Below are 27,140 nucleotides of genomic sequence, written 5' to 3'. Positions count from 1 at the left end.
AACCTTTGCCCACAAGCCCCATAAGAGGTGGCTTGCAAGAGTATACTTCTCGACATTTTGAAGTAGCTGCTCCAACTCAATTGATCACCTGCATTAATTATCCAATAACTTCAGAGAATGATTAAGCGTTAGCTATCTAATAAACCCAATGTATTGATGAACCAAAACATGTGATAAGCCATGATTTCGTGCATAATCTTCTTCTCGTCACAGTTTTGGAGACAATAGAGAGAGCAAGATCTCCCATTTTCCCCGAATACACACAAGCATCTAAATTGAGATGTTTAATAGAGATGGTCTGGTATTTTTGTTAGAGATACGAATATGAGCGTTGAATGATTTTGGAAGATTTATTTTAGATGTGTGTCAGAAGTAATCATAGGGATTTGATCATTTTTAAAGAGTGGTTTAGTATTTTGGATTTACTTTCACGAATGGATGTTTTTCTCGAGGTGGTTATGGAATGATTGATGGGATGTAAATTTGCAAATAATATTGATGGGATTTCTCAATTGGCTCCACAATTAATTAATAGTATTATATATGGCTCGAGGAAAAGCCTGACCCGATTCGTAGAAAAGCCCATTAGAACGACCCGAGAAAAATGTAGGATCCAGTGATCCACGCCGCAGGAGCGGCGGGACCGATCATGTTTAAAGGAAATAGCCAAATAGGGTTTACGAACGGGTTTACCGATCAATCAGACTGGAGAGGCATCGATCGACCCCGCCCTCTCTCTCTCTCTCTCTAATTTATTCAGAGTACAAGGGAGAATCTATCAATGGGTGTCAGGCAGGAAGAGGTTCCCATGGACCACGCCGAGTACGTTTTCTCTCACTTAACGTTTCCTCTAGCTAGTCTCCATAGACGAGTGTGTCTGTGTGCGTATATAGTATATGTACATATATGTTTAGGTATTGAATATGGTGTATGTATGCCTGTGTAGTGGAAATTTAGGGTATTTGGTGCTAATTCAGTTATGGAGTTTGTGATTTCTATTAACTTTGTGAAATTGCAGGTTAAATTTCATTCCGGGATCCATAGACAAACAAAAGCTCGCAGCTCCAGTGAAATCTGCTGTTGATAAGTTCCAGCTTCTTCCTGAGTTTTTGAAGGTATAATAACACACCGATGTGTCTATATATGACATATTAACCAGTGTGTATTAAATCCTTTATTGTGATTTTACCAAGAATTTTTTATAGCATATATCTTGATAGCTTATTGCTTTTCATTGAACAACAATTTTGATGGGGTTTTTCTTTCGTGGCTTGGTGCTGAAGGTGTAAAGATGATATAATTATAGGTTAAAGTGGCCACAGATATTATTAGAGATTCGTTTACTTTTTAAATGTTGTTTGGGTGCAACTCGATGAAGGAAGGTGGTTGCCTCCTAAAATGTAGTTGTAGCACTCCTACCAGAGTAGTGAGTGCCCTGGCCTCTGTTTTCCTATCTGCAATATTTGGGAGATAAAACAGGAGGTGGGCGTTGTGAGTAGCAGCTGTTTGTGTGTGTGTGTAGTCTACTTGTGAGTGCGCATGTGCATTTACATCACTTTTACCATGGTTGACAGCACTGTGTTTAGAATTGTAATTTTTGTTTTCTAAATTTCAGGGGAGGGGGTTGGTGAAACAACATTTAGATTCGTATAATTACTTTGTTAAAACAGATATTAAAAAGATTGTTCGAGCCAATGATCGTATTGTATGCAAATTTGACCCGAGTATTTTCCTGAGGTAATATTACCGTTTTTCTTTTGGCGCACAGTCCAATTTTTCATTTATATTCATTAATTAATTATGATAATTTACTGAAAGTCTTTATCATGAATTGTTATCTGACTAGGCTATAGAGTATAAGAACAGTAAATAACATTGTGTAATGTGTAACTATGTCACTTTCCTGCAGGTTTAAAGATGTCAGAATTGGCAGGCCATCTGTTTCAAGGGATGCTGTTAGTGATGATCTTAGACCCCATACATGCCGGTTATCTGACCTCACGTATGTAGCGGCTTGTTCCCTCTTGTTTAAGACTCTTTGGGCGTATACAAAGTAGAAATATTGGTGCAGCGATATGAAGAGTTGAGAAAATTCAAGTGAATACTAAAAAACAGAGGGAGTGAAAAAAGGCATGAACTGATGTGATAAAAAAGGACGTAGACTCTTAAGGATTTGTGAAGAGTGTAGTGTAGATTGGAAATTTGGAAATAATGGCATAACAGAAATCATGTTGTGAAACATGGGTTTGTTGACATAAGAAAACTTTATTTGCATTGCAACTTTTATGAATGTATCCACTTGGCATCTGTCAGTGGACAGAATGTTGGTTGGCCTATGTGCTTGGAATGGAGAAATTGATCTCCTTTTTCCAATAGTTATGGTTGCAAATTGCAATTCTAGACAAAAATTTGATCCGTGATACCCACATGCTATTCCCTGTTTACATCAGTCATGGTCCATTGCTTCTCAAAGCTCGTAGTAGCCTTTGCCAGAATTTTTTTTTGAAATATGCCAATATGCCATTGACCTAAATTAATCAGGGGAATCTAAGTAGAAAGGAAAGCAGGCCAGTTCACTGATATTAGTCTTCAGTCCGTCCTGTCTATTATGAGCTTCAATTATTTCTGCTGGGTCATCTTGTTCTTTACTTGCAATTCTCCCCTTTCTACTAAATTATCAACGTCTGCATACCTAGTTACACTTGTTTATCTCCACAAATGTTACGGTGCTGTAAAAGAAAATAGCTTTTCGCATTATAAGCCTGGAACTTAGAGCTAATATGGAATTTATGCGCTTGTTTGACCATTAGTGTTGATTTATGTTCTAAATATTTTTTGTTCATCTCTTTTTGCTGTCCGTTCTGGATGCTGTCATTTTAGGTACGCTGCACCAATACTGGTTAATGTTGAGTACGTTCAAGGAAGTCATAATCAAAAGATTCTAATGGAGAAGGTACTTAGAAACTAGAAAGTATTCTGATTGTGTTTGGTGCACACGTAACTTGTTTGATGTTGTAAAAAGTTTTTCCCTGCAGAACGATGTTGTTATTGGAAAAATGCCTGTCATGCTGCGGAGTTGCTGTTGTGTCTTATATGGAAAAGATGAAGCTGAACTTGCAAGACTTGGTTTGTTCATTGAAATTCAAACGAATGGTGTTCTTGTGCTTTCATTTCTCTTCCCATTTTTGTGTTTCATTGTTGATTGAATATTGGCTTTACTGTTGACTTCAGGTGAGTGCCCCCTTGATCCTGGAGGATATTTTGTAATTAAAGGAACCGAGAAGGTATTATTCTCAGGGTTAGATAGCACAAATTTGTCTATATGGCTGAGTTAGATGTTGATGTTTTATAACTGTGACTAAAAGCTCGACAGACTGTGATATAAATTCTTAATATGAATGACAAAAGACCAGATTACGATAATCTATGATGTTCTTGTACTTTACTGAGTTTGTTTACCAGTCTTACATAATTTAAACTTTATACTAATCCAATTTGGGTTATATGGCCAATAGGCTAAAATTTGCTTGTGAGAAGAAAAACTGCATTATATGCAAATATACCATCTCAACTCTAGTGTTCTGCTCACTGTTGGTAAAATTTTTTTTCCTGCCCCGGGGATTGGATTAAGTTTGCCCTTGATGAGTGCCTTGCAATGAGGGATTTTCTATTTCATTTCGTTTGCTGAAATCATTCTTTTGTATCTTTTTTTTTTTTGTTTTTACATTCTGATCTTGATTTACTTGTTTTCTTTGTTTTGTGAGTCTGGTAATACTTTGATTTTTTAGCTCTATATCGTAATCACTCGATTCATGATTTTTAGCATTTTATGACCGTCAATTTCTTTTTTTCAGGTCGTTTTGATACAGGAACAACTTTCAAAGAATAGAATAATCCTTGATAAAGACAAGAAAGGAGAGTAAGTTATTTATTTAATTTTTGTTTTGTATCCTCTTTTTCTATTTGACTCTTTCTTTAGTCATTTCTATCTCATTATTTTTGGTTATTTTTACCTGACTCTTCTTTCGAAATGATCTTGTTTTCTGTGCAGCCTGCTCCTTCTCCCCCCCACCCCCATTTTTTTTGTTGAGAATTCTCTTGTTCTTAAGTACCTTTTCTTCAAACACTTTTAGGTTGACTAAAGTTCTTCCAAAATTTGTTAGGGGATTAATGATACCTAAGTTGTGAGTAATCCCCTTGTTTTTTTTTTTATGGATGATGCTTTATGTGACATAATGAGGAAAAATCTGATGGGTTTGAAAATGTTAACTCACGAGCCGGTAATGTTGGTTCACTTATATACATGTGTATATGCCTTTATCGCGTGGCAATCCCTGTTCCGATCCCTAATAGGAATATGATTCACATTTTGATTGACACTGCATTAAATTAGTCCAGAGAACTATGGAAAAAACCTGAAGAGACTGGTAGAGGTTTTATTGATATTACCAGAGTGATTCGGTTCTCAAGTATCTATAAAGAAGAGTTTGTATGCCTTTGCCAAATATAGGTCTCTCTCCCATCTTAGAACATAGAATGAGGTGAATAGGGCATTAATGATAACTTAAAGGGTGCATACTTTTTTCCTTCTTTTGGCAGATATTTTGTGTTTGCTACTTAGTTTTATTTGCAACAACTATATTTTTTCATCCTGAAATTCATTTGGTATCGCAATTATTCATATTCTTCTCGTCCGTTTGTTATTTCACACTTTGTATGTCCCCATATTTAACAGGTTGGGCTTCTGCTTCTAGCCTCTTTTTTCTTGAATACAACATCTCTTTTGTAAAATACAAAAAACAAAGTGGTTCAGTCTGGTTTGATGCCCAATACTTCTCTTCTATGGTTATCCTTTTCTTTTTGTTTGTTTCTAAATGTGAAAAATTAAACTCTTAGGTTGTGTCACAATATTAAAAAGAAAAGGGACCATTCATTTGCAAGTGAAAATTGGTTCACAATAGTCTTGAATGTTCGACCAATTATTTTAGAACTTGTTTTTTGTGGTTTGACCACAAAATTTTATAGGCTGAGCTGTCTAAATATTCTATGAAGGTTGAAGGTGGAAGTATAATGATGTGACGGTTACTTTTTTGCTGTTTTCTTGATTGTCGGTTTTGCAGTTGGAGCTACTTTTATATTACCTTTTGGAATGTCATTGTGCCATTTGGGCAATCTGTGTCCTTGTTTTCTCTTATCCTTTGTATTTTTTTGGTCCTATGTAGAATTATGATGAGCTTGGTAAAGGAGGAGTTTGTCATGGTGTGATTGTTGATTATTTTGTTGGGATATGTGCTTATTGATTTTCTATTTACTGACTAATTATTTATCTCTGCTGATGAAATAGCTCGTTTCCAATATTTTTAGTCCTCTGAATAACTTTGCTCTTGTCGTGGTTCTGTTCCTTTTGTTTTGCGGTATTTATTGCCAATGATAGGTTTTTTTCTGTTGTTTCAGTATTAATGCCTCTGTAACGAGCAGCACAGAGGCAACAAAAAGCAAAACTGTTATTTCTATGGACAGCAAGACGATGAAGATGTATTTAAATCTCAATCAATTTACTACGAAAAAGGTCTTAAAGTCTCTCGTTACAAGTTCTTTGCTATTATGAGTCGATTTTTTTTTTCCTTTCGACTTCATTTAAAGTTTTATCTGTGTGCTAGGCTTTAATGTGTTTTAAGATGTCCTATAGATACCTATTATGGCGATCATGAAGGCTATGGGAATGGAGAGTGATCAAGAGGTGGTGCAGATGATTGGAAGAGATCCTCGATTTGGTGCCTTGCTTTTGCCATCTATGGAGGTATCCTCTATTGTTGTGGATACAAAGTTTGTCGTGAAATTTTTATAGTAGATACTAAATAGTTTCCTGAAGGCCACAATTGCCACATATTGTTATAGAATTGGGTATTCACCAAACCCTTGGGATAACGGACATTGCCTTTTTCTTTAGCAGTTTTCACATTTTGTCTTAGATGGATGATGCTGCAACTATTATGTGGTTGGATACAAAATGCTAGTTATGGAAGGCTATTGGTATTTTGTATTTTGCTAATGGGTTTTAGTTTGATGATTGTAGCTTAGATCTGTTCTTGTTTATTGAGTGGTCTATTGTTAGTAATTTCAAGTCAAAGAATTTAAACCAATTAACTTATGTTGAGAAATACTTGCTGTGTCAGAAGTACAAGTTCTAGTTAATATTTGGATTTGAACTAGGAAAGTTAACAGAATTTAGATACGTATATATGCATGTTTGTATGTTGTATTTACCACTAATTATCCATGCCTTTGAGAATAAGAAATTGAGGGTGCACTTTAGTTTGGAAGTATCAATTCTATTCTGCTCTGTCTCCTAGATTATGGGTTGGGTTGTGTTTAGCCAAATTTCCCACTTTTATTAATATATTTGAATCTTGGATAAACTAAAAACTGCAGTTTACCTTTTAAGGATGTAGTCTTATCTCGTGTATGCCGTTCTACTTTCAGGAATGTGCAAGTTTGGGTATACATACACAACAACAGGCCTTGGAGTTCCTTGATAAGAAGGTTGTAGTTATTTATGTATTTATTTTTGAAGTTATCCAATTATTTGAATTTTCTGTATAAAATAAATTTGCTCAGTGGTCCTCTTGCTGTCTTCGGATAATCCTTGTGCTTAAATCTGGTGGAAGTTTTAATATTTCATGTATGCTTCTATTCACTAGCTCTATTTTGATATTGTTTGACGGCATATCCATTAAATTACCTAACGTATTTTATTGGAGAGTGCTCTCTTGAGCTAGATAGAGATTCATAGATTAAACCTTCTGATGAAGAATCAGTGTGCACAGATCTAAGTTCCATTAACTCTTCTAATGCACTTTGGCCATATAGGATGTCTATGGCTTATTGTCCGTGTGACTTACTGGAGAATTGTGAACCCGGTATAATGAGATTTTTACATGCTTTATATGTATGTATTTATATATATGTGTGTGTGTGTGTGTGTGTATATATGTTATTGGCTCGATGCATCCTTCATAGTGTTCTTATTACAATTTTGTGGGGCTTGTTGATAAATTGCAGGGGTAAAAATCAGTTGATTGAGGGGTTGCTTTAACATTGACTAGTTTAAATCCAGAAGTACTACATGTTCATAATTTATGCATCCATAATGTGTCCATAACTAGGTGGCATGGGGAAAATGTGGGACCATAACTAGGTGGCATGGGGAAAAGTGTGGGGACCATTTAGAGTTAGCATGCCACCTAGATTATGGACAATTATGGACACATATTATTTTGGGTTTAAATTTCATTTGTCAATTTTCCTCATGAACACTAAATTCTTGATTTCTTTCTCATATAAAGTGCTTTTGTCCATTGATAGCTTTTTGGTGCGAAGTGGATGAGATAGACAGAATCCTGTATTATTACAGTCTATTGCGGATTGAGGGGATGTCCTGCGCAAGTTGTGAGCCCTTGGATTTTAAGAAACTAATCTAACGGCCTATCTCTTTTTGCCTAAAACAAAATATCTGTCTCAATCCAATCAGGCTTCTCTAATTCTCTCTCTTCTACAGGTCTGCCCCCCCAAAAAAATCTGCCTCAACTCTCAAATTTCTCTCTCTCAAAACCAAGCTTATCAGATCATTTTCATAAGAAAAAAATTACCCGGATCTCCCACAGGCTGGGTTACAGTACTAGGATCCAAAACCAAGCACGCCCCTTTTTTTAGTAATAAACGGGGGATGGAACGAAGAAGAGAGACCGACCAAGGAAACAAAGACAGACCAACTACGCCTGCAAGATCAAGCACCTGAGATTTAAGGATTTGCAGGGGTCTCCTAATCCAACACCCATGTCTTTAAATCTTCTCGTTGGTGTGATTTCATTTGATTTTACTTGTGGGTCTGAAGGAGGTGAAGAGAAGGAAGAGGAAGGAGGAAGGTAGTCCATGGGAGAAGTGATCTTCTTGTTGGTGTGATTTAATTTGACTTTACTTGTGATCTGATCTGAAGGAGGTGAAGAAAAATAAGACAGGAGGAAGGAGGTCCATGGAATAAGAGAGAGAAATAGATATTTGAAGAAGACTGTGTTAAACATATCTTTTATTTGGGGCTTGAAAGTGGACCGTTGGATTTATTTTATAAGATCCAAGGGCTCACAACTTGCGCAGGACATTAGTCTGGTACCTCGTGTATTGGACGTCCCCTCAATCCGTATATTGCTTGGTGTTGGTTAATGGCAATTCCTATGGGTCCCCTCAATGCATTAACGAATTTTTTCTGGAATCATCTCTTCTTACTTTGATATGGATGTGCTAGTTTAAGTGATTAAGGAAGAAGTGAGTGGAGGCTGGTTGGATGGTTTTTTTTTTTCTCACAGTGTTGTTGACAATAATGCCTACCTTGTTTACTGGTGGTTCTAGTTTTGTTTGATTAGTACTGAACAAAGCAGATTTCCATCCCATTGCTTTCTAGAAATCCCTCTTGAAGATTTTCCTTGTAGTCAAATAGTCTTCAAAGCTTTCCTCTGATGTTGGAGTTGAATGATGATATTCTACATGTTGCTGGAGTTCATTTTACTGTTGTTCTGCCACAAGTAATACTTCTTAGAATGTGTGTATAAACAAATTTATTGATACTTTTAGCATTAAATCTCTATTTGTCGTACATTTTCCATGTACCACAGTCATGCTACCTATTACTTGTGTTGTGCTCTCAACTGTTTGCATATGTTTCTGCTTCTTAGTAGTCGAAATGCTTTATTTTCTGTCCTAATTTCTTAGGCTGCTGCAGCAGTAGGCTAAATGCTTTATTTTGTTAATCATATATCGCCTACTGTTTTCTTTTTCACATCAGTTACTGGTTGTTGTAGGTCACGCCATCCGCATTTACTCGTTCAACATCTGAAAAGGTCTTCCCCTCCCTCTCTCTGTGACATTCTTACATATTTGTGTATGCTTGTTTATGTGTGTTTGTTTTTGCATTTCTCTCTCTATGGAAGAAATATTATTACGTAGGCGGAACATTTTTCTTTCTGTTGCTGTAGTGTAATGCGAAACCTCATACTAGATCCATTTGTTTTGTTTTATATGATTTTAACACTATCCATTCCTAACATTTTCATTTCTATTAATCTGCTTGCTTAATGAGTTTAACACTGTCAAGTACAGGAAAGTAGAGTCTCTTACATCCTTCGCAGTGTATTTCTTGCCAATGTTCCGGTACGATTGTTTTCAATTTCAAAATTTGAAAACACTTTCCAAGTTTGACATTTTTTGACAGGTTTTTTTTAATCTCTTTAGGTGCAAGAAAATAACTTTCGCCCAAAATGTATATATGTTGCGGTAATGTTGAGACGAATGATGGAGGTATTGTTGAATAAGGATGCAATGGATGACAAGGTGATTGGTTAATAATTCAAATCGTCTGTGATCGCATTTTTTTCTCTCTTTGTTTTGTTTCTATTTTCCTTTGGGGGAGTTGGGCTGGGTGGTTGTGGTGGTGGTTGGGTGGCAGTAAATAATTTCATTGATTGCATTATGGCATCCCAAAAGACTATATCTTTTCCAACTTGGCTAAACCATTCCCCTCAAAAATTGTCTATTGACAAGCCCATACCATATGGTTCTCTTCTATATTTAGAGATCCTCCGTTGTGCTCCATATCAAAATTAGCCTCTTTGACTTTACTGGGAAGATTCGATGCCCATCAAAGACTTTGGGTTGCCTTGTCTTACCCCTTTTGAAGAATGAAAAGTCAGTGGAGGCTACATTCACCAAAATTGAGAAGGATGCATAAGTGACATATTTCCGGATCCAATAAATCCATTTTTGAGTAAAAATTTCCTCTCAAGTGCTTTTGAAAAGAAAGTTCTTATTCAAGTTATTAAAAGCCTTTTCCATGCCCAATTTGCAAGGAAGCGCCCTCTTTTTTCTTTAGTAGTATCCAGAAGTTTCCGATCTTCTAGTTAGGCATGCTGTGCTTGATTATTGACCCCACCCAACACTTAACAAGTGTCCTTGCTAGGACTTAAGGCAACAATTTATAGAGATTTCCAGGCAAACTTATATGTCTGCGTGCGGTGATAGAAGCACCCATTCTCTTGGCTATCAAAGTTATAATGGTGGTGTTTAATACTTCAATAAACTCAGCATTTCTTTGATGATGCAGCAAAATCTTTTAAATGACTCCATTGAAACCATCTTGCCCCAGCGCTTATTCCCCACTGCAACTATCTAATGAAACCTTTACCTCCTTCTCCAAAGGCTTTTTTCAATCATGAAGCATCATCTTCACTCATGTTAAATATACATATGTGCCATAGAGCTTCTTGTTCATGCATCTTGTTGAGCTGAGTGTGAACTTCCTCTGTCCTCGCTTTATGTTAGAGAAGCCTTTGACTGGGCTTTCCCGCCTTTGTTTCATTAGTCAGATTAAAAAAAACTCTCTCTACTTTCCTTTAAAAAAAGGCTTGAGTACTTATTGAGGGCTTGATTCATAGCTGCCTTGGCTGCTTGTAGATGCCTAGAAAAACCATTTTGTTCAAGTGCTGCCCGCAATTTTCTCATTTATGATCTATGAATTGACTTTGAAAATTTTCCACTGTTGTGTCTCAGTAACCGTAATGCTGCTTGTTTTCATATTTTCTTTTCTTTTTATGTTATACAATTTATATTTGAGAAAAAACAGCCTTATTAGTTTATGCAAGTCTGTATGAAATTTAGAGACAACACGGGCAGTTGAGAAGTCATCAATCTCAATAATATGCATGTTTGCGATTTGGGTGGGTGCATGCATATTCTCAAGTAATTGATTTCTCCTTACTTTATAGGATTACGTCGGAAACAAACGGTTGGAATTGTCTGGCCAGTTGATTTCTTTACTCTTCGAGGTATTATTGTTTTGATTTCACTTATTATGTGTTCTTTTCAACTAGTTCTCATTTCCCTTCATCCTTTGCACTCCTCTCTTGTTGTACTTGAAAGTTATTCTTTGTCATAAAAATGGTCTCAATTGAGATGAGAAGACTGTTCATGTCTAGGAAGCACAAACACGGGACAGGACACGACACGGACACTCCGACACAGGAATTTCAAAATTTGTAGGACACAGCAAGAACATGCATACATAAATATAGATAAAATATATAGAAATCAGATATTATAAGATATTAACGTAAACAAATAGTTGTCTATTGTCTCAATATTACAATAAAATCTAAACACAATGTCAAACCCAACCATGTTCATAAAAATGCTACATTAAGCTTGGATTTTTAAATAAGCTATATTTTTGGTTGTTCTAATAATTTTTTTATTCATTTATTTTTGTAATTGAGTTTCAGTGGGCTAAAACTTTAAAAATATAAAAATAAACTGATTTGGGAAACAGATTTACAATTCAAATCTTTTGACTTTGCTTTAAATGTGTGGACAAGTTTTATCTTCTTCCGCAACATTCAACATAAATAACTTGTACATTTGTCTATTTCCATGTCCGGGAAGTGTCGGAGCTGTGTCCTGGCCATGTCAGAGCTGTGTCCATTTTTAGAAAAAAATAAAAAAAAACAGGACAGAGCTTGGACACGTTTCCAGGCCGTGTCGGTGACCAACATCGGCACATCACCTTTGAAGAAGTGTCCATGCTTCCTGGGTTCATTTATGTTGATTTCCAGGTCAAAGTTGTAGTCACATCTTGTTTACGTTAATCCATACTCATCTGGATTACAGGATTTGTTTAAGTCGATGATAAGTGATGCGGAAACAGAGATGGTTAGGGTCCTAAATAAGCAGAGCCGGTCTAGTCGGTTTGATCCTTCCCAAGTAAGTTATGCATATCATTGATTTGCATCTTGAAGTTTTTTTAGAGAATCACTTATCACATTGGCTTTTAGTTTTTGTTTAAATTTTTTTTGGCATCCAAAAAAAGACTAATGTGATTAGTGATATGCTATAACTCATATATTAGGCTTGTTTTCGCATCTGTAAGATTTTGTTAAGAATTAGATAATACAATGAAAAATTACTGGAGGAATTTTTTTGCTAAAAATGTTGATAAAGTTATGTATATATGCTTTTGTATACTGTATAGCATACTTAGCCTCACATTTATGATCTCGATATGGTTAGGGCCTTCCTATTCTCCAAGAATTGGGAATTTGGATACTGTATAAACCTTGCTACTTTTTGATTGGACGAGAATTTTATTTAAGCACCAAGAAGGTGGATGGAAAAACATTACAGACAGGTGACGTTAATAACCTCTAGCAGATTATTATAGGAGCCTCTAGGATAGAGCTTTAAGACATTGAAACAGTATAGGAGGAATCTGTCTCTGGAGGCCTAAACGTTGTTGGAAATTATGTTATTTCCTTTTTTCCCTATCAACCACATTGTGACTATGGGAACAGCTTGAATAATCTTCCTTTTTGATTGACCTGAGCAGAGAAGAATCCAAGGTTGAAATTGACATTCCACTTTGCTGCTAATCAGCTTGTTAACCAATAAAGATTCCTAATAGTACCCCATAAATGCTCATTAGCTTTTTGTTTCTTATCACAACCATATCAGATATCAAGTTTCTTATGGTCAATTTTAGCAAATAGACCTAAGATTTTTTTGGTAGTGATATGTTTGTGATATTTTCATCTCGACCTAACTTTGTGTTTCAAATATATCAACATTCCTGGTATTTGATTCGGCGGAGGCTGTGAGCTGGCATCATAGAATTAGATGGATAAGAGTGACATATATTAGGAATTTCTGTAGCATGGCGCGTTACATCTTTTGCTCAGATGTTTTCCTCGATTGTTCTAGTTTAGAATTAAAGTTCATGGAGTATTCTTCCTTTATGGTTTAGTTGTTTCAGTCTTTGGTGCTCTCTTAGTTTGAACAGTGTTCTTGAGGATATAATTTTGGCATCTTTATAATCGTTTGGTCTCACACCCTTGGTGCCAACACATTCCTGTTGCAATCGAAAAGTAGAAAAGGCAGTAGAGCACTAAGTGGTAGTTTCTTATTCCTACTGTTGTTCATTTACACACACATGCACGTACACGAGCGCATATGTTAGCTGCATAAATTGTCGTAATCTTATGTTGTTCATTCTCAAGTGTATTTCGAAGTTCTCAATTGGTTTACCAGATTTCCTTTTTTTCGTCTGTACCTTTATCTTTGTAGTTTATAGTCAAAGATGGCATTACTAACGGCTTGGAAAGGGCGCTCTCTACTGGAAATTGGGATGTCAAGCGGTTCAGAATGCACAAAAAGGGAGTAACGCAGGTTGTTATTCTAGATCCTCACCCTTCCCTTTTATTTATTTATTTTGTTACCAAGTGATTAAAACGACAAATATTCGTATATGTTGAAAGAATTAACTGATGAAAAATCATACACTATTAGGTGCTCGGTAGATTATCCTTTATAGGGACTTTGGGGCACATGACTAGAATCTCTCCACAGTTTGAGAAGTCCAGGAAAGTGAGTGGACCTCGAGCATTGCAACCTAGCCAGGTGAATATGGTGTCTCTGCTATATCTGGAGAATCATTCGTAAAATTTCTTAATTTTTTTATTTGTTTCACAATGCCTGTGCTGGTTTGACTTCAGATTCCAACCTGCCTGTGAGTTTAGTCATAATTTTGATTTGATGCTTTGTGATTCTGTTATAGTGGGGAATGCTTTGCCCTTGTGATACTCCAGAAGGTGAATCTTGTGGACTGATAAAAAACTTGGCTCTGATGACACATGTTACGACTGATGAAGAAGATGGCCCATTAATATCCCTGGTATGGCTTCAGCTCGATTCTTTATATTCAACATTATGCTAAAACATAGTTTTCAGAATATCATGTTGATACACTGGGTTAATCAAACAGTTGTATGCTTGCATGCCAACTATAGCCATGTGCATTTGCGTGCTTGGATGGTAGAATTTATGGCAATGACTTGTCACCTTAACAAGTGTCATGCCTTGTTAAGGATGATGGCAGAGAATTAATTGTTGATGGCACAGAATTAATTGTTTTCTTTCTTAGGGTTTCTTGGGGGCTCAGTCGGCAATTAGAGTCGAATGATGTATAGGGATTTAGGAACTTTATTTGGTTGAAGATTAGGCAAGGATTGGGGATGAAATGAGGTCCCAGAAATTTGAAATTTGTGTCATCTTCTTTTTTATTGAATGGAAAATAAAATATATAAACAAAAACCTTGACACCAAGAAAGTGTCAGGACCTCAGAGTTGGAGACTAAGAATAAAACACTCCACAAAATCAATCACGGATGCCCTGATCCTCACTTCTAGGCCAGATCGCAAGGTATTAAATCAAAACCTCACAAAATTACACCTCGACCACTCCACCTCACTAAAGCATCTATTGTTCCTCTAAAGCGAGGTAACCCAACAGGTCACAAACGGTGATAAGCTAGTTGTTACATTTTGGTTCTTTTGATTGGATAACCGTGAGAAAGCCACAAGTTCCTCTGTAATATAACTCATCCATTTGCAAAGAAGGAGAATATGGCTAGCCGTTTCCTCTTCTTCTTTACGGGGGAAGCATCCATTCACTAGGAGATGACCCTTTTTCTGAAGGTTGTCTAGAGTTAGGATAGGATGCCAAGAGGCCTTCCGGAGAAAGAATGCGATATTTGTAGGAGCTATTGTCTTCCAGATAGTTTTCCAGGGGAAGTTAGTCTCACCATGCCATTCATCTTTGTCTCAAAGCACTCTGAAGTAGCTTCTCACAGTGAATACCCTATCTTCCTCCTTCCCTCTCAGATAGTCCTCCAATTCTCCAATTAGTATAAAATTTGTTTCATACAAGGTGGAGTGAATAATAACGATAGACGATAAATTGTAGGAAAATTTAAAGCCTTTAGGTTATTGGGGTTAATATTGGGGCTTTCGAAAGAATGAAGTTTAGGATATGATTCCGCCGAAAATCTGATCTGAAGTTCCTTGGCACTGGGTTTGTAAATGGCACCAGGTTTGGAAAAGCCAAAATCGCTTCTAAGTCCTAAGTTTTGATCTTATTGTTGGAAGCTACTTGGAACAAATTTTTGAACAGTAATATGCTGAAGAAGGGCTAACTACTTGTAATAGATGCTTCTGTGCATCACAGAAGCACGAGTCTGTCAGTCATCTTTCCCTGCTTGGTTCTTAGAGTGTAATTTTTAATTGGGATATTTTTAATAGGCTAAGTTTTTGGGTGCTTTTGCTTAAGGACTTTTGTTTTTCCAATCATTAGGACATTATGCTCCTTCACAACCAGTAGTCATATACAATTATCCAACCTTTTCAATTTATAAAATATGATCATCCTGAATTTTGTTGTCTATATCAGCAGCAAATTCCTTATTGTATGAGGAATCCCAAAAGGGGAAATTCTAATATGTTCACGCTTGCTAGTGGTGGTGGATATCATTTCCTCTATTTGATAATTTTTGAACTCAGCACAACCTCATACATACTCCTGTGGTTATGTCTTTTTTTGAACTGATTTCTTGCCTTTTCCTGATAGCTGACCAATCTGCAACCAAATACATCTCTCTCTTCAGCATATCTGCGTCTATATTCGTAATTTCTAGTCTATGCCTTACCATAGGCCTAAAACTTTCAATATTGTCTGCGACTTATCTTGATGTCATGACCAACTTCTATAATTAAAATCCTAAATCCTTATATTTCCTGTGCGGCTGTGCCCAGAGCACTGTTTTCTGAATGCATCCTATGGCAGACGTATAGTGTGAATACAGAAAAGCATAAAGTGAAAAGGAAAGAGAGTATAACACAGTCCTAATGATTTTTTTTTGCACCTAATAAGTTAAAATATTTTAGTAACCGAAAGTGTGATATATTTGTTTTTGTATGTGTTTCACTTGCTTAAGAATCTGTAATATTCCTGGTGCAGTGCTACTGTTTGGGTGTTGAAGACTTGGAACTTCTTTCTGGAGAAGAACTTCACTCTCCAAATTCATTTTTAGTTATTTTTAATGGTCTCATCCTTGGCAAGCATAGAAGACCGCAGGTATTGAAAACATTCCATTTATTTTTGGTTTACTAGTCTATCTTTATGCATATGGTTTTGTTTCTAAGTAGGACTGCATGTGTGATATAGTTATCTAAAGACATTTTGATTGTAATGAATTGGTGAACTTGGTCCTTCAATGCTACCTCCCATGTAGTATGGATTTCTACCATAAAACCTTGGATGCGTGTAGTCTTCTACAAACCAATTTTAGTCCACTTTATCCTCATTTTACTCCTTTTCTTTTGTGTAGCACTTTGCTACTGCAATGAGAAAGTTGCGAAGAGCTGGCAAAGTTGGTGAGTTCGTAAGTGTTTTTGTAAATGAGAAGCAGGTAATTTCTTCTCTCTTCAAATTTGCATCATTCAACTTTTGTTTATTTTTCCATGCCTTCTTGGTAATGGTTCAGCATGGAATTCTTATTATTTTCCACATATGAAAGCAACTTTTTAGATGTTGATGCATTTAGCATATGAAAGAAAGAACATAATTAACAAGAAGGATAATCCCTATCACGATAATGCTCCTTAAATTAAAGATAAACACTCGTTGAAGGGGTTTTGTTTTGTGCATTGTAATGGGTTAAAGCTTCAATCCATCTTCTTAGATCATCTAGCAATGAGCCTCCCTAGTTCTGGTGGTGGTGTTGAACCACTTTTCCCACCAGATCATGGGTTCACGGGCTTTTGGAGAAAGAAGATAAGATCATCTAGCGTAACAAACGTGCGTTGTTGATTATGTTCTAATGGGTTGAGCAACTAGTTTGTGAGTTGGATTTGTTCTTCTTGGTGGCATATTGCAACTCCGGGGAAAAAATCTAGTCTCCAAACCAACCCAAAAGGATTAAAACGTGCTCAATCTTAAAAGCACAAGAGAGAAATTATCCGCTTTAGCAAACAACTGTAAATTGGTAATTAATTCTAGAACTGTCCTTAGAGTTGCGCAATAGTAGGTTTAACCTAAACTATCCATCCAAACTTATCGAAACTGTTCATAATGAATGCTAATAACTTGAGAAATCCTGAACCTTTTTTTTGGTTATTTGGCTGTAGTTTTCAGTTCTTATAGGCATCCGATTGACGAGATATGCAACTGAAAAAGTATTTACATATTCCAAATGGGACTAATGAACCTTTCATAAATGATCTAGCTTCTTCTAGGAGATGTAGATTCTTGCATATACTGACTCAATTTTGTTAGGCATCTACTCAACTTGTGTGATCTATGATCCCATGATCAACAGTATAGCTCTCAAATGCACCAGTCAAATGCACCAGTCAGATACTTGAGATCATGTCAGTGATGTCAATATGCAAGATCTTAACTTTGAAGTCAAATTATGAGAACCATGGCATATAACTTGTTAAAAACAACGAAGACCTTTGTTTTTTATATGCATCTAATATACCTCGGTGGCTTGGGTATAACAAGTGATAAAAGTGAGCAACCATTGGTAACCATCTAATGAAACATCTTGGCTAGAGCCCATAAATCATAATGAACGACCATATAAGCTTTCTATAGATATATTGGAGGCTTTTAAGCTCGTCTTGGTTTTTTAAAGAACCGAGAAAAAGATACAAGAGATGAGAAAAAGATACCAGAGATGGAGAAAAATATATGTACGAGCCAGCTAAAACACAAGAAAGGAAAACTAGGGACATAAATCGTGTGAAACACATCAAGGATATAGATGATAGTGTTTTGGTGAAGGATGTAAAAATTAACAAGAGGTGGAGAAGTTACTTCATGGAGACCTAAAAAACATGGCTTGAAGTAATAAGAAATGATGTGGATTCAATAAGAATTGTTGAAAATATGATCCTAGATGGAAATGAATACATGCAGTGGATTCCCGCTGATTTTCTCATAGACTCGTGTAGCCGACCTCAAACTTTTTGGTAAAGGCTCGGATGATGATGACAACGACAAAGCAAAACATTTATGCTAATCAATGACGTATGTCCTCTTGTATATTGCATTTTCATCTACGGATAGTTTACTTTTGGTCTTTGATAACATTAGCAGTCTTTGAATTGTGATTTACTCCTCTCTCTCTCTCTCTCTCTGTTTTCCATAGATTTTTTCCACTAATCAGGTTGCTTACCCAACTGCATCACACTCTAGTAAACTATTTAGGATTGATTTTTGTAGTTCTTAGCATGTGTGGTTTCATTACTGTTTTCTTTTCTAAATGTCTTCACTCTATAATATAAATTGAAATGACATCATGACATGAAATTTTTACCAGTGCTGTGTTTATATTGCTTCTGATGGTGGTCGAGTTTGTCGCCCGCTAGTCATTGCTGACAAGGGCGTATCAAGGATCAAAGAATACCATATGAAGGAGTTGGTGGTAAGCAACTGAGCATAACTTATTTTAATTAGCTGAAGCAAATACTGGTTTCCACTGTCTAATTGAACTGTTGTTCTTAAGGATGGAGTCCGCACTTTTGAAGACTTCTTACGTGAGGGATTGATTGAATATCTTGATGTTAACGAGGAGAATAATGCTTTGGTTGGTTTTCATGTGATATAGAATCTTTCTGCTTTAGATGCTATACCGAATAGACAAAAACTCATATTACCTTATTATTTGCTTACAGATTGCTTTATATGATGCTGAGGCTACAACGGAAACAACCCATATTGAGATAGAGCCGTTCACCATTTTAGGTGTTTGTGCTGGACTTATACCGTTTCCTCATCATAATCAGTCACCAAGAAACACATATCAGGTTTGTCTGTGTAGTTGCTGTATATAATTGATTCTGACTTTGCAGTTTAATTGGACTGGTATCTCTAATGATCTTAAGAAGTTTATGTTTTGTTTCAGTGTGCTATGGGAAAGCAAGCTATGGGAAACATTGCCTATAACGAGGTATGTAACTATTTAGCAGTTCATGGTTACTTTTTTAAGTTTGCAGAAGTCTAGTTGTTCTCTCATGTTCAATTGCGTGCTGATTGTATTTTTGCATTTTACATAATGTCATCTCCTCGTGCTTGTTATTACTGAGTGGTTTGATAATATTTAAGAACATGTGTCTCAGTGTTAGAGTTTGCTTGATTGCAACTTTGAAATCACAGCTTCTAGTCATATGTTGAATGCTGATACATGTTTGCATGTCTACTTGCCGTTTAGTCAGTCAGGTTTGATTGACTGATCCACTTCTGATTGCCAGATATAAAGCGGAATCATTTTCTGCTCTATAACGCATTATTAAATACAACTGCTATTGTTCATTAAAATGGTTTAGATATAACTTAGGCTATTGTTCGTTGAGATGGTTCACTGCATCTATTTTCCATTTAGTTTAGTCAAGTTTGATTTACTGATCGACTTCTGATTGCCGGCTATAAAGTGGAATCATTTTCTGCTCTATATCGCATTATTAAATACAACTCATTCTATTGTTTACTAAAATGCTTTAGATATAATTTAGGCTATTGTTCATTGAGATGGTTCGCTGAATCTGTTTGGTGTCCTTTACAAGAGGGAAAACTATTTGAAGCAGTGTTTTAAAACCCGGTCCGGCAGCCAAAGGGTATCCTTGTTCGGGTTGCATAGAAAATCCATAATTACGAGTGGCCCATTTGAACCGGGGTCAACATCTGTTAGAATTGTATTTATGAGGTATGGTGTGTGCTGAAAATATAATGGGCTGTGTATGGCAAGAGGTTGGTTGTAATATTCTGTATCGTAGTTATGACTTATGAAGTTGGTTGTAATAGTCTGTATTTATTATTTAATGTCTATAAAGGATACCTACCCTCCTTCACAAAGATGCATCAATAATACAAGAAGTGCTTCTATCCAGCTACATCGCTCTCTCTTACTTCTTCTTCTCCTTCCCTTCTCTCTCTGTTTCTTAACTTGGTATCAGAGGATCAATCGTCGACCTATCCCTTCACCCCAGACCTTACTGGTGATCCCACAGTAAAACCCAGCTAACCAGCCAGCGAGGGAAACATAACATGTGCCTTCACGTGTGGCTTCGGAGCTGGCGTGTGAATCACACGTGCCTTCCCTGCGACACCATGGACGATTGGTGGAATATAGTGTTCCATTCAACCCTCTTAAGTTGTACGAAACATGGTGACTTCTCATTTTGTGCGCTTCTTTTCTGCATAGATTTTTGTTTGAAAAAATTGTTGCTTTCCTTGCATAGATTAATGTTGAGCTGGAGTCAGTGGCCTTTCTATAGGAGAAGAGCTTACTGCCTGGAGTTCTCTAACTACTGAGAAGACCAAGTGAAAGACCATTCAACTAATACCAATGTCCATTATTCTCCTCAGTAGATGTTTTCATTGACAAGTGGTTGAGTTGTATCAATCTCTGCACCTTCTAGTTGTTGACAAAGATGGTCTCTCTCCCAAGTTTACAAAGTTATTTTAGAACCAGTGCAGTTGGAAGTGGCAATGCTTTAGGCCTTGCTCAAAATCTGACTGAGATGCTGTTTACTGTCTCTGAAATATCAGTTGTCCTCCAGTTATAATCTTTGTCCATGCTTATAACATCTTCTATTTAAAGATTTAAGGTTCTCAGTTAACATATTGGGAACATGGCTTTTGCGTATCTATATGATTGGAATCCATTTCGTTTTTGTAGTTGTGCCGGATGGACACGTTACTTTACTTGTTGGTGTATCCACAACGACCTTTATTGACCACTCGGACAATTGAGCTGGTAAGTATGCTCTACTATCAAATGCGTTGTAATTAATGGCTTGGACTAACCACTTTGCTATAGGTTGGATATGACAAACTCGGAGCTGGTCAGAATGCCACTGTTGCTGTGATGAGTTATACTGGCTACGATATAGAGGATGCGATAGTCATGAACAAGTCATCTCTAGATCGAGGTTTTGGTCGTTGTATCGTTATGAAGAAGTATGAAATATTTCACCTACCATGTTTCCTTATGACTGCATGCTCGTTCATCTTGGACATCTTTGATTGTCTTACCTATTTATATATTGATCAGGTATTCTGCAATCCATCAAAGACATGGAAATGATACATCAGAATTCATCATGAGGCCAACAAGAGACGCGGAAAATAAATTGACAGATAATAGAATGCGGGTGAGATATAGTGATCGTAAATTTCCTTTGGTTTGTTACTACACATTTTGGTATTGAGTTCACGTTTTGCATCTTTATTAGTTCTCTAGCTGTAGCTTCACCAATATAAGTTCGTTACCGCCTGGTGAAATTATATTCTTGGCTTCTTGGTGTTTATGCTTAGTGGAGAGTGAAATGAGGAAATATTAAATGCTTCAGCTTATGATTTGCTGTTTAGTGAAAAAGATGAAACAAATTGAAGCTCAAACTATCCAAATATTGGAATAGATTCAGTTGTCGTGCATTTTATGTCTTCTTTCATTCTTCTCACTTGCTCAGGTATTGGATGAGGATGGAATTGCTGCTCCTGGAGAAATTATTAGACCAAATGACATTTATGTCAATAAGAGGTAAGAGTGTGGAATGTATTAACAATTCTATCAGTGCTCTCTTGTTTACTTTTTTGGGGTTGGGGGTAATGTTGCTGCTCCTCACCCTTTTGCACTTTTGGATAGGCCTAGTTGGCAAACATTCAAAGGCCCCGAAGGGGAACCATCTGTGGTGGATAGAGTGTCTCTTTTTTCTGATAGGAATAACAATATGTGTATCAAGTTCATAATTCGCCAGACTCGTAGGCCTGAGGTAAGGACTTTTGAGTCAGCTTAACAGTGGATTATTATTCTAATTTAATAGAACCCTTGGTTAAATCTTTCATTTGTACTGCTGACTCAGGTGGGTGATAAATTTAGTAGCAGACACGGGCAGAAAGGTGTTTGTGGCACCATTGTTCAACAGGAAGATTTTGTCTTTTCTGAACGTGGTATTTGCCCTGATTTAATCATGAATCCACATGGATTTCCTAGGTAATATATTTTTTTCTTTCTTCTCTGTCTATTGAGTATTGCATTTGCTCCCTTAATTTTTACCATTGATCAATTTGCTGTGATCGTTTCATGAAGCAAACCATCATAAGAACAAAATGAGCTTTCATGTCAGAGTGCAGCATTTTTCCCTTTTTCATTAACAGAGGGAAAAAATCATTCAACTGAAACGCCAATTAACATTGAGATGTGACATAGCCATTGTTTCTTTCTCCTAGATGTAGGAGTTTATAATTATATTGCTGTCAACTTACAAATGGTGTTTGGTGATTGGGTATCTATTGTCAGTTCATAATGTATCTAATCAATTTTTGGCTGAAAAAAACGGTGTAACTGCTTGAAATATCTTGATCCTCTCTTTTTTTCCATGTATTTTTGAATCCTTCCTAGCTCTCTCTCTCTCTAAATATGTACACATACATACATATAGTGATATATATGAAGTAGTGATCTGTTTGCTTTTTATTCCAACTTAATTGATATCATTCCAAAATGTGCTAATGGAGATTGATATATCGTTTTTGTTTGCCCTGTCAGTCGAATGACAGTAGGGAAAATGATAGAGCTCCTTGGGGGTAAAGCTGGAGTTTCAAGTGGGAGATTTCATTATGGCAGTGCCTTTGGGGAGCCAAGTGGTCATGCCGATAGAGTTGAAGCTATAAGGTGCCTTCTTTGCCTGTGATAAAACGTTACTTGTACTCTCTATACTGGATTTCTTATTTCCAACTCTTTTCATGCCTTGTGTTAGTGAAACTCTCGTGAAGTGTGGATTTAGCTACAACGGCAAGGACTTCCTTTATTCAGGTCTTACTGTTTGCACACTCCAAAGTTAAACCGTGTCAAATGCTGTTGATGTCAATATTGCTGAATATTGATTGCAATTTATTCTCTTGAAACACTGGTTTATAATTAAGGCAACTTTATTTCCATTGCAGTTTTCTTTTTTCCAACTCCTTTTATTGTAGTAAAAAAATAGAATCTGGATAAAAATGCTGGAGTAATAAATTTAGGGAGATGTATCTTTTTTATGGATGAAGAACATGTTGCTCAATATTAGACTTGCAATGGCGCAACCTAGAGGTCACAAGTTCAATTCTTGAAAATAGCATCTCCACATATTATATAGGGGTAAGGACTGCATACATCATGCTTGTCCCCAGTGCCACCCTATGTGGGAGCCTTGTGCACTAGAGTTGTTTACATTCTTTATCTATATGAATGAAGAAACTTACGTAGCTTGTAGTAACAGGAGGTAATGACAACCAAAGGACATGTATGCTTTAAAATTATTCCCAAACTTTAGAATACTTATTTTGAATGTTTTGTAACAAAGTAGCAACATAATGTTTTTTCTCATATCAAATCCTATTTGGAGTATGGATGAGAGAAAATTATGCATATTTTTTTTTTCCTGGTTTACAGTGCAATTCAAACCTGCCATGAAGCTGAGGAATATCTATTGTGGTTTGACTAAACAAAGAAATAGAAATGATTTGATCAGCATAATACTATCCTTGGCCTTTTGTTGGTTCAACTGGAAGGAGAGAAATCGAAGATAATTCGAAGGGAAAGAAAAGACTTTAGTGAATTTGAAAAAATATTGGCTTGATTGTGTTCTTTACTGTTATACTCGAACTGTAAATGACAATACCAGTATACTTTCTGCACGTGAAACTTTCTCAGGGGGGTCTAGGTTGTACTTCTTTTGACACATTCTCGGTGCTCTCAACGAATTTCTTTTTAACTTCCAAAAGAAAATGCATACTTCTTGATCTGATAACAAATACTAAACTTTTCGATGATTTGTAGTTGTACTAATTTTGATTTTTTTTCCAGGTATTACGGGAACCCCACTGCAGTCATATGTTTTTATGGGTCCAATTTACTATCAGAAGCTAAAACATATGGTGAGGTTATTTATCCTTTTATGTCATCCAATGGTTTTTTTTAATCCTGAAATTTGGCTTGAAATTAGGAGCATTGCTATGATAATTTGACCAATAGTTTTGCGCCTCGTTAGTGAAATAAACCTCTATCTAATTGTGACCTTTCAATTTTCGTGAAATGTACGTAAGTGACTTTGATTCTCAAGCTTTGGGGTTTGGACAAAGAGAAAGATGCAATGTGAGTGGGGGAGTAAAAGTACTTGAACATGATGCTCATGCATAGTGCTGAAAGCTATACATGCTATTTGGTGATGGGAAGCATTAGCTATTTGCCTCTCTGTTCCACTCTTTGGAGAATGATAGAAGAGTGTGAAGTTGTTGGAGGGAAGATTGAAAGCTGAAAAGGAAAATGGGGTGAAAAGGAGTAAAGGACGATATGGAACGTGTTTTGAAATATACTACTTGAAGAACACCCTTCTTTTTTTTTTTCAGATAACCATATCTTTTTGGCCCAGTGGTAGAGTTTTGTAGGGGTGCAACATAGAGGTCACATGTTCGATTTATGAAAACAGACTTTGTGGGGATAAGATATGCATGGAACTTGTTTGTTCTCGACCTTGCCCATTGCGGGAGCTTTGTACACGAGTGTTGTTTATAACCATAGCCTTTTGGGAAAACATGCGATGGCATCTAAAATATGGTTTGCACTCTTATCTTCTTTCTGAACTAAAAAATGGGGCTAAACAACTCCATGCACAAGATCTTCTTTTTCGAGTCACACATGATTAAACTTATCATGTTCTCATTTATAGATGGAAAACAAAATGCTTTTACTGGGCTCAAAGCTTACATTTGGCTAATGTCATGTCAATTATGTGAAATTGCCATGCATTTTTTATGCTTAGATCTTATATGTTGTTTTAGCTTTACAGATACATCTTGTAATTTTCCTCATTTGTATATTCAAAACTTTTTGACGACTAGGTTTTGGACAAAATGCACGCTCGAGGTAGTGGCCCCCGTGTCATGCTAACCAGGCAACCTACAGAAGGAAGAGCTCGAAATGGAGGTTTTGATTTTGTTTGGAAGATATTTTCTCAATTTAGCATCAATATAAAAGTTATTGCATGTTCTGATTATTATTAGTTTCCCAGGACTTCGAGTTGGAGAGATGGAACGTGACTGTTTGATTGCTTATGGTGCTAGCATGTTGATATATGAGCGCCTAATGATTTCTAGTGATCCATTTGAGGTTCAGGTAGTTCATACTTATCCTGTGTATCGTCTCATACTCTCATTACTCTACGCGTTTCGAAGTGATTTAAAACGGGAGTTTCTTGTTTAGCATTTTTCTTGAAATGCCTGTACTAAAACAATGTTCTTGCTCTTGCATCAGTTTTTTGTTTGCCAATGACCATTTTTGAACTGCCACCTATCCCTTACTACAGACATCATTGTTTATATGAAAGAGCTTGTTACAAGGGTAACAGGAAATTACTTCCAGATAAGTTAGGAAATCATCTTTAAGAACTATAGCATTTTGTTGTTCAATTGGTAAACTTTTGGAGTATTGACAAAGCATGGTACTCTTCTACTACTACACTAGTAATGCTATAAAATTATAAAAATAACTTTGTAAATGATAGTATGAATACTCTTTGAGAAAATTATTTGATTCCTCTCCAATTGAAAAGGGTATTTCACCCACCCCTTTTATACAAATGCTGAACTGATGATCTTTGCCTAGAGTGGGAAGAATGAGAGTTTCATCGTTTCAACGTTCAAGTGTGTCATAGAACTTTTTTTCCCAAATCATAGTAGTTTAGATGTGCCAACAATTGCCGATAACATATAAAAAACGATTTTGTGCAGGTATGCAGAGGTTGTGGTTTATTAGGATATTACAACCATAAGCTGAAAACTGGGATCTGTTCTACTTGTAAAAGTGGTGACAATATTTCTACAATGAAACTACCATATGCATGCAAACTACTGATCCAGGTAGCTTTTTTGGCCTTTACTTGGTTATGAAATTGAGATGATTTATTTCCTCTTATGTATTTATGTTTGTATTTGGGAAAATGCACTGACATATTCATTCGTTTCTTAGATTTGTTGATCTTATGTTGACACTTTCTTTTCTTTTTTTCAATTGACAATATGCGTGAACATGTGTGTGTTTCATGGTTCCGTATCTTTTATTCTCGTCTTGGCTGAAGAAGCATACTACTCAAGTATCTTGTGTTTTACCTCTGTTTAATAAGACTTATGTAAGGGACCTGGGTTCTCAATAAAAAATAGATGAGAAAAATGGGGGCTGCCTTTATGTTAGAATATGGTCGTGTTTTGAATAACTTCACAGAAAGCAATATTGAATGGAGGTATATTTTAAGTTTTAAAAAAGATACCAACTGGCTTAACCATTTCGTGGTGGTAGTTTTTGTTGTATGTATATCTGACTCCATTTTCACTGGTTGGCACATTCTCTTCAGGAACTCCAGTCGATGAATATCGTTCCTCGCTTAAAACTGGATGAAGCGTGATAGGATTACTTGTAATGTCAAGTTTATGAACTGAAGGAAAGTCGCATGGCTCTTGGGTTCGACATTCCTTGGCCGCGCCATTCTTGGCAAATCTGATCCGAAAGATACATATTCTGCGCGTTGTTTATGTGAGAAGTTCAGCCCATAAACTCTCTCTGCGTAGGTTGTCTTCCGAGTCTTCCAGTGGTATTTATATGTTGTAATATAAAAGTAAGATGGAAATGTAAATCCCCATTAAGTGGATGAACAGCTTCTGTTTGTGAATTCATACCTACAAATAAATGTACATCAAATTAGGTCTTGAGGCGACTGTAACTAAATATCATTGTTGATGTATGCTATATATAAATCTTATAGAAATAACATGAAATACACGAATATTGTTGAATGATTTCTCTGAAATAAACTTTTTGGAGGAAACACCGCTGTTTACACCAATTATCTTGAATGCCACTTCTTGTTAAAATTAAAACACTTGTGTCTTCACCATGCGCCTCATTCATTGTTATAAGGTTCAAAAAGACTAGTTCCTCTTCTTTCTTCTCAAATCCTATAAGAAATTGCACAAGGGAAGAAATTGAAATTCATTCTATAAGGAAGAAAAGCTATGCAAAAAAAAAAAAACTCCACAATTAGATATTAGAAGTGAGGGATAATAAATGAGATTTCAGTCATCCCAATAGTGGATGTGTCACCCTTTAATTTATCGCATTTAGTGGAATTACTAACATTTTTTATTAGATATTAGGAAGAACAAGGAA

General features: G+C 36.2%; 1 protein-coding gene across 1 annotated transcript; it reads left to right on the top strand.

Annotated features, from left to right (window-relative positions):
* Nucleotides 1-659: 659 nt before the first annotated feature.
* Nucleotides 660-26,767, top strand: LOC120005692 (DNA-directed RNA polymerase III subunit 2). The gene is made up of 38 exons (XM_038855479.1): nt 660-822; nt 1,019-1,115; nt 1,616-1,737; nt 1,910-2,002; nt 2,881-2,953; nt 3,036-3,126; nt 3,232-3,284; nt 3,855-3,919; nt 5,455-5,569; nt 5,690-5,800; nt 6,484-6,543; nt 8,856-8,894; nt 9,154-9,204; nt 9,286-9,384; nt 10,815-10,874; nt 11,713-11,805; nt 13,162-13,263; nt 13,384-13,494; nt 13,652-13,768; nt 15,890-16,006; nt 16,260-16,340; nt 18,258-18,362; nt 18,444-18,524; nt 18,613-18,744; nt 18,843-18,887; nt 20,616-20,693; nt 20,757-20,896; nt 20,991-21,090; nt 21,409-21,479; nt 21,585-21,711; nt 21,802-21,932; nt 22,488-22,613; nt 22,699-22,754; nt 23,787-23,857; nt 24,821-24,905; nt 24,991-25,094; nt 25,709-25,837; nt 26,329-26,767. Exons 1-38 carry the CDS (start codon nt 782-784, stop codon nt 26,377-26,379), a joined length of 3,423 nt encoding a protein of 1,140 aa, XP_038711407.1. The 5' UTR covers nt 660-781; the 3' UTR covers nt 26,380-26,767.
* Nucleotides 26,768-27,140: the final 373 nt, after the last annotated feature.

The sequence above is a fragment of the Tripterygium wilfordii genome, chromosome 9 (assembly GCF_013401445.1).
Source record: "Tripterygium wilfordii isolate XIE 37 chromosome 9, ASM1340144v1, whole genome shotgun sequence".
Classification (NCBI taxonomy): Eukaryota; Viridiplantae; Streptophyta; class Magnoliopsida; order Celastrales; family Celastraceae; genus Tripterygium; species Tripterygium wilfordii.
The sequence above is the reverse complement of the archived record's forward strand: the minus strand, read 5'-3'. Positions and strand labels throughout refer to the sequence as shown.

What these genes read in the sequence shown, in the direction of transcription:
- LOC120005692 (XM_038855479.1), top strand. Translation starts at nt 782, where the DNA reads ATGGGTGTCAGGCAGGAAGAGGTTCCCATGGACCACGCCGA. An exon ending in GAGCATTGCAACCTAGCCAG is followed by an intron (nt 13,495 to 13,651) that starts GTGAATATGGTG and finishes ATTCTGTTATAG; the next exon opens with TGGGGAATGCTTTGCCCTTG. An exon ending in CGTTGTATCGTTATGAAGAA is followed by an intron (nt 20,897 to 20,990) that starts GTATGAAATATT and finishes TATATTGATCAG; the next exon opens with GTATTCTGCAATCCATCAAA.